At 39.6% G+C, this 12577-nt stretch overlaps 1 protein-coding gene across 4 annotated transcripts in view; it reads right to left on the bottom strand.

The window, feature by feature from the left end:
* Positions 1-145: 145 nt before the first annotated feature.
* f9b (coagulation factor IXb) overlaps positions 146-12577 on the bottom strand; it is a 22262-nt gene continuing 9830 nt past the window's right edge. Inside the window, exons 1-8 of one of the 4 annotated variants that reach the window (XM_085420955.1) lie at positions 6672-6777; positions 5653-5819; positions 5408-5432; positions 5203-5316; positions 4972-5103; positions 3207-3568; positions 2648-2792; positions 146-2382 (exon numbers count right to left, since the gene is read on the bottom strand). In XM_085420955.1, the coding sequence (XP_085277081.1) occupies positions 1823-2382; positions 2648-2792; positions 3207-3568; positions 4972-5103; positions 5203-5316; positions 5408-5432; positions 5653-5819; positions 6672-6759 (1593 nt within the window). In that variant the 5' untranslated portion in view covers positions 6760-6777 and the 3' untranslated portion in view covers positions 146-1822. Of the gene's footprint in view, positions 2383-2647; positions 2793-3206; positions 3569-4971; positions 5104-5202; positions 5317-5407; positions 5433-5652; positions 5820-6671; positions 6778-12577 lie in introns of those variants that run through there. The other 3 variants (XM_085420957.1, XM_085420956.1, XM_085420958.1) reach the window with 3 other exon arrangements.

Raw genomic sequence — 12577 nt, 5'->3', positions numbered from 1 at the left:
GGAGTTTGAAGTTTTTATAAACAATCTGCCAAAAATTTAGAAAACTAGAACATTTGTAGTCGTTATTATTGACACAGTATATGACAAAGTGAATCAATTCATCATCTTGTGGTGACACCCCAAACTGTGGAAGACCAAATTGCCCTGGGTCATAACAGGACACCAAAGGCCTCGACCTCAAAGTCCTTCTCCTGTAATCTCTGATCACAATTAAAAGAACAAGAAACCTCTGTCAGTGCACTTTGAACAACCAGATTAAATTAGGTCTAAATCCTACATCCTTGCTACTGTGTGCTTTGGAGTCCAGGAACACTGATACGAACAGATCCTCTCCTGGTATGACAAATTTAAATATTTCCTGTATTTTATTGAAAAAAAGCATTGGTGAAAGTTTCAGTTGCAGTGTGATTCACTCTTTTATTAAGAGTCTATACACTAGGACTAGGTTGCTGTTATTTATGGTAATAATATAGTTTTTAATGAAAGTTATATTCTCTGCTATGCTTTTTTTATTCATTTGATTCAGTAGCTTTTCCATCATCTAGTCTTTTAGAGCTAAAACCCTTATCACTGTCAAGCTTTACCATATTGATTGATTGCTTGCTGCTGTGCACGGGTATCTTACACCCTACATATGACTGCAGCTTTATTTCCACCTGCAATGAGAAACGATGCTCAGTGGTACTGCCTTTAAAAAGAATAATGTGGAGTTGTCACCTGAGCATATTTGTGAATATGAAATTTGAGGGGGTTCATTGAGAATATGGAAATGCATTTTGAACTGCCTTGTTTTACAGCTGCCCAGAAAAGTGTGTGAAGTGTGCAGAGTGCTCACAAAAACACTGCCACTCAACTGGAAATGAGCTGAGAGCTCATCTCTGACTGATGTAGTGTAATTATCTGAGTTGCTGGCAGCTTATTTAGACATCTGCAGCAGACTGTGACCATATAAACATTAAAAATAGAAACTGTAGACGTTAAACACCATTTTAGTCAGTGTTTTAGTCTGAATGGTGGTACTGCTTTGGACAGATAGACGCTCATACTCTGCTATCAAGTGAAGAAATGAATTTATTGCAAGAATATTTGAATCAAATCCTTGTAGTAGCAGTAAATCCAACATTAGCTTGTACATTAAGTAAAGATTAATTTTCACGGTATTCAGCACCCACAGTGGGAGCATTGAATCGTTTGACAGTGAGCGCTTGACCATCCAAATGAAGCATGTTCACTGATACACAATACTAAATAACATTTCATCACTTTAAATTGATTTGAAATCCACCCAGCGCTGGCTGCACTGTAACATCAGAAGTTATTAATGGATTAGTTCAGTTAGGCTTTAGCGTTTTTCGTGGCAGTGCTTTAACTTGGTGTTTGCTGTTTTTGCTTATTTGCACTGTATTTTTTTAAATAATACTAATTATGTATAGAATTATTTTCTGAAAATATAAACACTGGACTTGTTTCAGCTTGACTGATGTGATTTGTCCCTTTTGTATAGCCTTTGCTTGAACGATACGTCTATAGTCCTCTTGTTAGTTTTATGGTGCGTCTTAGAGCAGGATAATGGCCAAGAAAAATTCACTACCACTTCATTTCATTGATAAAATGGGGTATTCATATAGAGCTTCCTGTTGATGCAAATTTGCTTAAATCATGTTTGTCATCATCATATGATACTCAAACACTCAGATAAGTTGATATGTTTTATTGAGGTACTAAAAAAGAATACGGGGGATTTCTCACTTCATTCACTTCCTCGGAGGCTAAACTCAACACATGCTACTTGTTTATTTTTACAGCTGATTCATGAATCCTGTTAATCGTTTATACTGATCTGTGTTACGTTACTGATCCATTTGTAGTAGTGTGAGACCCGGGTATAGATGCCATACTTCCCGTCTTTGGCACACTCCTCTCCCCAGCTGATGATGCCTGTCAGGAACCAAGTTCCTTTGTAATTGGTGGCATGCGGCCCACCGCTGTCCCCCTGGCACGAGTCCTTCTGTTCACTTTCAAAGCCTGCACAGAACATAAATCGGGTGATATGGTCTCGGCTGCTCTGTTTACATTTGGTGCGGTCCACATAGGGGACTTCCAGCTTCTGGAGCTTGGTGGCCTCGGGGCCTTGAAACCTTATCCGGCCCCATCCACTCACAAGGGAGACCGTGGATTCTCTCACAATGTTCTGTATGAATTCTTTGGGGCCCAGGCAAATGGGACGCCGCTTGTTGGACAAGTCCACTGGACTGCCAAGCTTTAGGAGCGCAATGTCATGGTTATATGGTGAGGTCTTGAAATCATACTTGTGGTGGGGATGCCTTTCGGCCACCTCATGGTCTCGCTCTGGACCCTCATCTTTGTTCACATCATGTTCACCTGGAAGCATAGATTAAGATAAAGATTTTCTAAGACAATGTAAATTTCTGCACAAGGAAGCAAAGTCTAAAGTACTGGACAACTTGTGAAAAAAAAAACATTAAAGAAACATAATTGAAACATAATTTGTTAAAAAGCCATGAAGCTGAAACGAAAAAGGATTTGCCTGATCCCTAATACTTTAGGACAAAACAGTATTATCTGTACTTTAGTTCAAGTGAAAGATTTAATGTTAAAGAATGCAAGTAGCCTTTGTTCTTCTTACCAACTCTGATGAAGAATTTACGTTCTGTGCCATCGTTGTTCCACAGACAATGGGCAGCAGTGATGACCCATAAGTCAGCGAGCAGGGATCCTCCACAGAAGGGCCGCGCTCTCTGCACGCTGTCTGGGCGGGACATCAGGGCCACCTTCAAACACAGAAAGAAAGGCAAAGAAAACTTGCAACAGAAGAGCAGTTTTAAAGAACCTACCATTTCTTGCACATTTTTTGAGCAACTGAAAACAAAAAACACTCAAAAGCAGCACGTTCTCTCTGCATGGGACAGGCTTCAAACACTAGACTTACACCTCTAATACATCTTTATTAAACCTGGCGCTCAAGTGCAAGTTTAAATGTCAAAGTCTATTCAAAAGTCTTTCTATTTAAACTATTGCACAGATTTAAAAGTTGCTGACTATTCGAGGATTACAGCTTACGTCTTACTTTACAGCTACATCTAAAGCAAATGTTCTTGCCCTGCTGGGATTTTTGGTTCCAGTTCTTCACATATTGGCCTTCACTGCATCCCCAGCTCTTCCCTCTCCAGCCTATATCACAGTACCTGCCAAGGTATCTCTCCAGGAATGGCCGTATCTCCTCCCACAATTCTTTGGTCAGTTTTCTCTTGAGCTGTGACATTGGGGAGTGTGGCATACCCCCAGGACGACATCTCTGTCTTTGTTTTTGGTGTATCGGTGACACTTCTCACATGTCGACGGCCAATCACAGCCTCAGAGTCCAGAGAGTCATTGCTTGGGTTTGAGTCGGTCATGGGATGGTTCAGATAATCATACTCTGATATATCTTCATCATAGAAGTAATCGTTTCGGGTATCGTTGTAGGAGAAGTTTGACGATCTTGGTTCGAGAATGGACCTGGTGAGAGAGCTGGAGGACAGATTCACACGACCACAGCTGAATGGCTCTGGAGAAATAAAAGTGAAATAATAGGGGAAATATTACATTTCTGCCTCCTAGATTTGTTTAAATTTTACATTGTCATCTTTTATGGGGTTGGAAGTATAGTTCTTCAGATTTTTTCTCACATGTGCAGATTGCTGACCCAAAAATAGAAAGAAAAAAAAGAAAAGAAAAAAACCTCTTTCCTTTCTGTTCCCTTTGAACACTTCATCTTTAGCAAAGTCCAGTTATATTATGTTTAAGCAGTGTATCATAGATGAATGTGATTACTGTTAAGTTCCCTGAATGTTTTTTGTGATAAAAGAAAAGAAGAATTTTTTCCCGTTCATATGATTTACTTAGTCCGGCTGCAGAAGCATGAACGAGCGTAAAAATGAGAACTATAAATTTTGCACCCCACCACTTCCACTGGAGACGTGTTAGGAAGACAACTTCAGGAGAAGTATGAGGAGGAACAATTGCATTTTGAACAATCATCATGAATATTTACATGAAAGTTTATTTCCTTTATGATTGTTGCCTCTCTGTGGAATATAAAATTTACATGTATTCATGGTAAAAAGGAAACTACACGGTTCGTCCTTTCTAAGGTTTCATGCATCAGGACATTGTAAAAAGCTAACTAATCTGTACTTGGTTTTTAAATGAGGTAAATACAACCATGGATAAACAACAACAAATGAAATATTATTCCAAGTCATTACGTATGTAACAAAAACTAAGCCGAAATGCAGACGCAATATAAAATAAACTATATACCGTGATTCAGTAGCTTCCAGACCACCATTAGCAGCAATATCTTAAATTAATGTTTTTTCTTTGTGGCCTTATCAGTATCTCAGTACTCTTCTTTACAACGTTGCTTCATTTCATTGAGGTTTGCAGGCATTTGTTTATGCACAGCTCTCTTACTGTCACACCACAGCATTTTAATCAGGTTGAGTTCTGGACTTTGACTGGGCCATAGCGATGCCTTGATTCTTTTCTTTTTCAGCCATTCTGTTGTAGATTTGCTGCTCTGCTCAGGATCATTCTTCTGGACACATATGGCCTCACACTTGGCTTTAAACACTTTGGTATACAGAGGAGTTCATGGTTGACCCAGTGACTACAAGGGACTCAGATGATCTGCTTCAAAACAAGCCCAAATCATAGCCAATGCCATGCTTTACTGCCATGCTCTTCAGAGGCTTCTAAACAAGCCATAGTTGTTCAGTCTTTTTTTTTCTAACTGTATTTAGCAAATATTAAAACCTGATAAAGATAAGGTTTTTTTTTTATTATGTCTTCATATGTAAAACCTTAGAAACTGTATTGTAGTTGAAGTCAGAATGAAGTCAGACTCGTTCAGAAAAAAACAAAACAAAACGCTCTTACCACTGCACTAAATGCTGTGTGTGGTTTTACCTATTGGCTCACAGCTCTTCTTGTTTGGCCCAAGTATGTAACCAGTTGCGCACCTGCACACAGCTTGATTAGCCTTCATTACACAGAAATGAGAACATTCGCCATTGTTCACCACACACTGCTTGTTCACTTCTGGAAAAAGTCAGGAAAACAGAATTAGCTTTCGCTGACAAAACTTTATGGTCTTAGCTCAAACGTTGTTTCAGCCGAGTTATTCAGATCCACACTCACCGATCTCACAGTTCTTGCCACTGAAGTTTGGTTGGCACAAGCAAAGATAACTGTTGATCCCATCTTTACACACACCTCCATTCTGACAGGGGGGTGGCTTACACTGGTCGCCATCTACACACGACAGATCACACCACAGGTTTAGAGAAGACTGTGTGCTATAAATTCTCAGCAAACATGAGAACTTGTACTTTGTTCGTCTTACCGATATAGCCTGCCCAGAACTCCATCTGCAAAAGGAAGATCAAATTAAATGGGAAGTTCACCAACCATCCATCAAGCTCTGATCACTAGACCACTGTAACTGCCCACTTTTGGAGATATAAACAGTCAAGATCTTAATACTGGTAAAGGCATAGGATTGTGTGTGTGTGTGTGTGTGTGTGTGTGTGTGTGTGTGTGTGTGTGTGTGTGTGTGTGTGTGAGAGAGAGAGAGAGAGAGAGACCTACAGTTTTCTCATCATCCTCAAACACCTCTCTGGCCTCCTCCATGCTGCAAATTTCTTCCACACATTCCCGCTCCAGGTTACCTTGTTTAAGTTCTTCAAAAGCAGTGTTATATCTGCGCTTACGATGCAGCACGGTGTGTGCCGTCTGCTGAGACACGAACACAGCTCCTGAAAGGGTAACAAAAGACAAAGAGTCCTCACTAAGTTTAGCATAATTATTCAGAACTATTGATAAAGGCTGCTTTCAGGGATATATATGTATATAAAACCTATATGCATAATATAAAAGTACATCAAAGATGGACAGGTACCAGGACTGAAAGTGAAACCAGCGCGGAAGTGTCTTAAATCTGGCAGCAGGGTTTGTTGGAAGCAGGCTGAAATTCTGTACTTTTTCATTCAGATCGACAATGCACTCATCAAAACACCTTTATGGTGACCAAAAAGCTCAGCTTGAGGCTAAAAATGTACAACTTTGCTGTCCAATGGCCATCTTCTATGTACAGTCTATGATATTCCTCTGCAGTAATCATATTATTGGTGTTCTCACTTGTGTAGAGACTCTGCTATGGTCTCATCTTCATATATCTGGTGATCCCTTTGACACATGATGCTTTACCTTAATCATTTAATTGAGCCAAACAAAGAGCTGATACTTGCTACAGTTTTACATCCGCTTAGGATAATCCAGACTGGCTGCTACATGTACCTAACTCAGTGGTCCAGCTATCATCCCTGCCTTTCCAGCACAAGACGTCTTGCAAACAGCCACCAAACAAGCACCAAATTGTCTAAATTATATCAACTTAACATCCTCATAAATAGTTACAAATATTTACACCGACAGCCTAAGCACTTAGGAATCTTTACAGATCCAAGTGAATAAGAACTTTAAGAATCGAGGTTATTCAGTGATCACCTGCTTAGCCACCAGCCTTTTCCTATATTTTGTGCAGCTCTAAACTTTGCTGAACTCATTTTCCTGCCACCTGGGTCAATACCTGCTCTGCTGCTTTTTACCTGTGTTTTCTTCTGTGATCTCAGCACCCACTCCATACATGTCCAGCAAAAAACCAGCAAAGCAAACCAGTGCACACACTCTGGCCATCTTGTCGTTGTCAGTTGTCTGTCTGACTTTGACACTAAACTCAAAGCCTTATCCAGCGCTCCAAAGTACAGCAACACAGTGTTTGCTCACCGGTATGTCTGCAGTGCATGTGTGTGTAACTGTGGGTGTTTGTTTTTTCAGATTTGTGTGTGTGTGTGCGTGCGAAGTATGTTTAAGGGAAGGATGTGGAGAAAAACTTCATGTGTGCATGGAAGAAAAGAGAGGTGTCCCATAAAAGAATAAAAGAAGGTGCTTTTTTTCTACACGTCAGGCTGAAATTGAGCAACATCAGATATTGACTGCTGATGGGACAGTTTGGACATTAGCGTGTGTACGTGTGTGTGTGTGCACGCGTGTGTGTGAACATTACCAGCTGTTGTTTATCATGATGAGTCTTTTCCGATAAGCAGCTTTTGCAAGGCTTACGTGAGGTTTCAGATGAGTTGAGTGCACTCACACAGGCACATTTACGAAAACACACACCCACAAGTTTGTACTTCTCCATTTCTGGGTAAGTTTGTAATGACGGCTCAGGTCATTGAGCTAGTGTCCTTGATCAAGTGACCGAACCCAAAGTTGATCCCAAAGGCAAGTAAGAACCTTGCATATCAGCTCTGCCACCTCTGGCACATAAACAGGAATTTGAGACTTACTGTAAAGCATTTTTAGAACTGATGCCACCATGCTAGACAGTTAGTACAGTGTTCTTAGGTTTGAAAGCCTCACATTTATGCCTCCAAACATACCTCTTGTCATTGTGAGCAGATCAATCTTTGTCTAAAACTTTTCAACAGAATTTCATCTCATCCAAAGATGAAAGTTCTTTTAGACCTTGGCGAAGTTAAAAGGCTGTCTCAGGTTAAAAGACACTGTAGAACCTTCAGCACCAGTTATTAAACTATTGAAAAATGATTTTATGTTTAGATTACAGAAAATCCAAAATGAATTCAAACTTGTGGATCCAATTCTTGTTTCTTAAAGTCATTAAAGATTTCCACCTTAGGGGAAAAAAAGTATTAATTAAACCACCAAAATTACAAAATTACCAAAAAAGTTGAATATATTAGGAAATAAAAAACAAAAAACAAAACTCATGCTTAAAATGTTTGTCTGTCTGGAGGATCCAGTAGTTGAGGGTGGATAAAGTCACCAACTTTGTTGTATAAGATATTCTTGTACAACTGACGCCACCAAATCAGGTTTTCTGAATATTGGATTTATTTCTATTTCTGCTCTCTAATGTTTTAATCCATTAGTCCATAAATTTGCGGTGACTGGGGCTCCTGTTCAGAGTTCACTTTAAATCTGAAGAGTAAATGTCCTCGATTTATAAAAATGCTCACTGAAATGCTCACAGAAACTCATCAGTTGATGCTGAAACTCGCACACTGAAGTAAATAATGTCAGATCTGTACTAAGTGTTGAAGGCTGTTTTATTAGAACGTGAGCTACGCAGGGTTTGACTGGTGATAAATCACTGTGACTGACAGCTAGGTCAGCTGACCTTGAGCCAGCAGCTCCTTAGCAACAGCGCCCGTGTGGTCATTTATTGGCTGACGATGGCATAGATGGAGCGAGCAGGGGGTTGCAGCCCTCTTTTTATGGCAACTTATGTAAGCCTTTAAACTCATCTCACTCGCAAATTAGATATTAGAGCGTAAAATGGGAAGGGGGATTTCACAATTAGCAGGTTTGTAGCAATTATGATTAGATCGCTGCCTGCTGATTGGTGTCCTGGGAACAGATTTGATAGCTCTGAAGATGAGGAGGGTGGTACTGGTTTCAAGCTTTACAGATGACAGAGAGAAGTAAAAAAAAGAAAAAGTAAAAAAGTGGGTTAAAAGCAGGAAAATCCTATTACCACCAGTGTTTTTGATGGACTTTTATCTATTTGATATCAATGTTTGCTGTTAACAGAGCTGCTGAAATCTTGGTTTGATTTGTAGGACTCGATGCTCCAGATCTAGGCATGACATCGAGTCAATTACCTCCTCTATTCATGTCCCCATTTTCTCCAGTCAGTACAGAAGTGCCCCCTCTCATTCCCATTAAAATCATTCAGCTCGGTTGCCATTAGTGAGTCATGAGGTCATTGCTGTTCCCTCAACAACACTGAGTGGTGTGCAGCTGATCTCAGACACTCACACAGTGCGGAGGAATTATGACTGGCTGAATGAGAATATTTTGACTAATACACCTGCCCCTGGGTACAGTGTTTCCACTGTGGCCAGGTGTTTGTCCCACTTGAAAACATGCTGAAACTAATGACATGAACATGATCAGAGATGGTTAATCTAATCCCCCTGTAGAGTAAAGAGTATAATTCATTTCTCATTTCCATGTCTTTGCCCTAATGTGGCAACACTCACAAACAAGACAAGCAAACTCCCCTGTAATGGTTTCTGTGTTTAACTTGCGCTGCATTCAAACACACATGCACGTGTTACCTTTCTCTGTGTGTGAGATCTATATTTCTGGGCAGAGTGGTTTGACTCCCCCCCGGAAATGAGAGTGGGTTTGACTCCTGGGAAAAGGAGCAGACTTATATACCACTTTTTGTTCTAATAGAGCAGCTGGTCCCAGATCAGTAATCCTCCAGAAGGGGGATCTTACAGAGGGACAGCTGTGCTTTGGTCTGTTGGCTTAGAGTCAAAAAGCCACTATGATGATGTCACAGCTCCATTATACAAAGTCGTCATACAAGAGATGTAGTAGCAGCATTTTGAAGGGTCATGCAAGGACAAAAATCTTTAACAAAACGCAGTAACATCATTTCTCGTGGTGCAGGAAATTTCACTGAAGCAAATAATTCTATTCATGATATTCAGTGAATGCGGTGAGGTGAAGGTTTGGGAAGAAGCCGCTCCAAAGAGACACTCCTTGAATATATAGGCTTGAATCAGTGTGGCCTGAGGATGCATATTTTCTTTTTTCACAGGCTTTTCTTTTTTCTTTTAATCCATTCATTTTCTTTTGCTTATCCGATTTAAGGGCACAGGAGAGCTTCAGCCTATCCCAGGGCAAGAGACACAGTCCTTCCTGGATGAGTCGCCAATCAGTCGCAAGACTAACACAGACAACCGTGCTCATATTCAGAATCAGAATCAGAATCAGAATACTTTATTGATCCCTGGGGGAAATTATTTTTTGTTACAGTGCTCCATTTTAAACCAACATTAAGACAAGACAGACAATACGCTAACTAAGAATAGTATATTCACACCTATAGCCAATTTAGAGTCAATTTAGAGTCACAATCCAAAGACCTGAGGAAGCCAGAGTGCACTGAGAGAACCCATGCAGACACAAGGAGACCAACACAAACTCCACACAGAAACTCCCAGACTGGATTCAAACCAAGGACTTTTCTCCTATCAAGTGAAAGTGCTAATCACTGTGCCATTGTGCCTTTTTTCAAATCTCTAATATTTAATTTTCATGTTTTTATTCCATTGTACCCCTTCTTTAAGGTTTAGGTATTGTTTTCCTTTATTAACTTCCCAAGAAGGTTAATGCTTGCATGCATATGTGTCATTCTGTCTGTAAACAGGGTAGCTCGAAAGAATTCTGATAAAACTAGGGGTGAGGCCTGGGATCGTCTTAACCATCCATTAAAATTTTACATACATCTACCAAGGTCTTCAATGTCAACTTGGTTGAAAATTGACAAAAACTCTTATAACAACACTTATAAGAAACTATGATTCTTACAAGTGTGGTCTGTTTTGTCAGCATATCGAATGCACCATATCATGTCCCATTTGACCTTTGAACTATCTTAAAGGTCTTTAGATTGATTTGAAGGTCCAAGTGATAATAATGCTATATAGAGCTATTTAAAAATATGTGTCTTAATGCTTGTTGTGCTCTCTGAGTGCTTCTTGTTCTCAAATGAATGTATCTTGCATACACTTGTAGAGTGTTGTTGTGATTGTTCTTACTGCTGTTTTCAATGTGAACCAGTTATTTTTCAGGTCAAGTTTACAGAGAGGCAATAAAATAGTTTCGACCATCATAATTGCTGGGCTTCTTGTCAGCCCTTTTGTTTTGCCTCTTTAGATTACAACTGAAGACATGAAGGGGGTGGAAGAGGAACTGCCACTGTGACAACACAAGATCAAACTGGTTAAACGTGTGATTCATTTTAGCCAATGAAGTCACGCATTTGCAACCTGTTAGTGAAAATCAGGAGACACATAGGTTGCCTTGAGCTCAGCTCTTTATTCTCACTTGCTATTACCCTCTGCCTGGGTCATTTCACAGTTTAAAAAGTCCTTTATAATGAATTCTTGACAATCTGCCACAGAAACAAGAAAAATCAAAGCTACTTCCAGCATCACACTCCTGTTGTGCCATATAAAAGCTTGATGTAGGTCCTAGGTGTCAAACTCTGGCCCGCGGGCCAAATTTGGCCCGCAGCCTAATTACATTTGGCCCGCGAAGCCATACCAAATTACTATTAGAGCTGGCCTACTGGTATTATACAGCTAATATATATATCATTTAGTATTAAGCTTTGCTTGTTCCATATTCAGTTTTTCAGCAAAACTTGTTTGAGTCCATAAGAAAAGATTCATTCTTATATCTGGAGGAAGATTTTGTTTTTCAATAAATATTAATGTTAGCCCGCGACTTTGTTCCAGTTTTGAATTTTGGCCCACTGTGTATTTGAGTTTGACACCCCTGATGTAGGTTAACAGAAGAAACTAAATTTATCTCTGACCCGACTTCTTTACTACGAACAACCATCACACTAACAAACTGAAGCCTTTAGCACGTGAAGCCACTTTTCATTCAGTCAACAAGAAATGAATCAAAAACAGGCCTTTAGGGCAGAAAAGTGCTGGAATATTATAATATGGAAAAGAAAAACACATTACCCAAAACCAATACTAAGTATGAAGTTTAAATGGGATCCAAAACAAGTGTTGACCACAGAAAAAAACACACACAAAAAAGAAAAAACTACTTTTCAGCAAAAATTGATTAAGTGATCAATAAATGGATTCATTTGCATAGTGCTAGAGTGCTGAGTGCAGTAGTGGATTTGCATTTCTTGGAAAGAAGACAACCTTGTGATTACACTGATCTTCTTTTCTTCAGTAAGAGCAAAAATGTGCATCTTTCAGTTTCTGTATGTCTGCTGTAACCAATGTCTTCATTATTGCTCAGTCTTTTAATGTTTGATGCAGTAGAGGCGTTATAAGGAGAACTGTTTGCTTTGTCAGCTGGTGGAAAGTCCTTCTCACTTGTTTTGTCTTTGTTGTATTTATAGCTGTTAAATTTGTTTCAAAGATCCCCTGACTACTCGGAGAAAGAGCTGCAGGATATCTGCAGTTTTTAAAAATATATCAGTTTAACGTTTAGAAATAGCGAGCTTGCAAAACACTTTATTAATGACGTATTTATTTAAACATGAAGGACTGCAGGTTTCCTATAAATCACCAATTCTTCATTATCTTCTTCATCTTTTTGCCATGGCACCTGGGTTGTTGACCCAGAGTTTTGGGTTTTGGAGAAAAAAAAGATAAAAAGGAAGAGCTGTGTGTTTCTAAAATAGGTGCTCATCAGCAGGTCATCAGATCTCCCTTTTTTTTAGTTGAACCTGCCTTCCCAGTGTTACCCATGTATTGTCTCCATCTGTGATGTTCCTCTGTTTAGTCTCTTCCTATCTTATTTCTGTAGTCTTTGTCTTGTGTGCTTAGTGTTCAGTTTTAGTTTTCCCCAGTCTTATTTCCCCTTTTTTCAGATAATATCCACTGAACCTTCCCTGCCCATGTTCAAACCATCTCAACCTTGTCTCTCTAACTTTGTCTCA

The sequence above is a fragment of the Rhamphochromis longiceps genome, linkage group LG10, assembly GCF_057381845.1.
Source record: "Rhamphochromis longiceps isolate RC_006_pf linkage group LG10, R_longiceps_female_GT1.1, whole genome shotgun sequence".
NCBI lineage: Eukaryota > Metazoa > Chordata > Actinopteri > Cichliformes > Cichlidae > Rhamphochromis > Rhamphochromis longiceps.
Note: the sequence above shows the minus strand (reverse complement) of the source record. Positions and strands in the feature narration are given on the sequence as shown.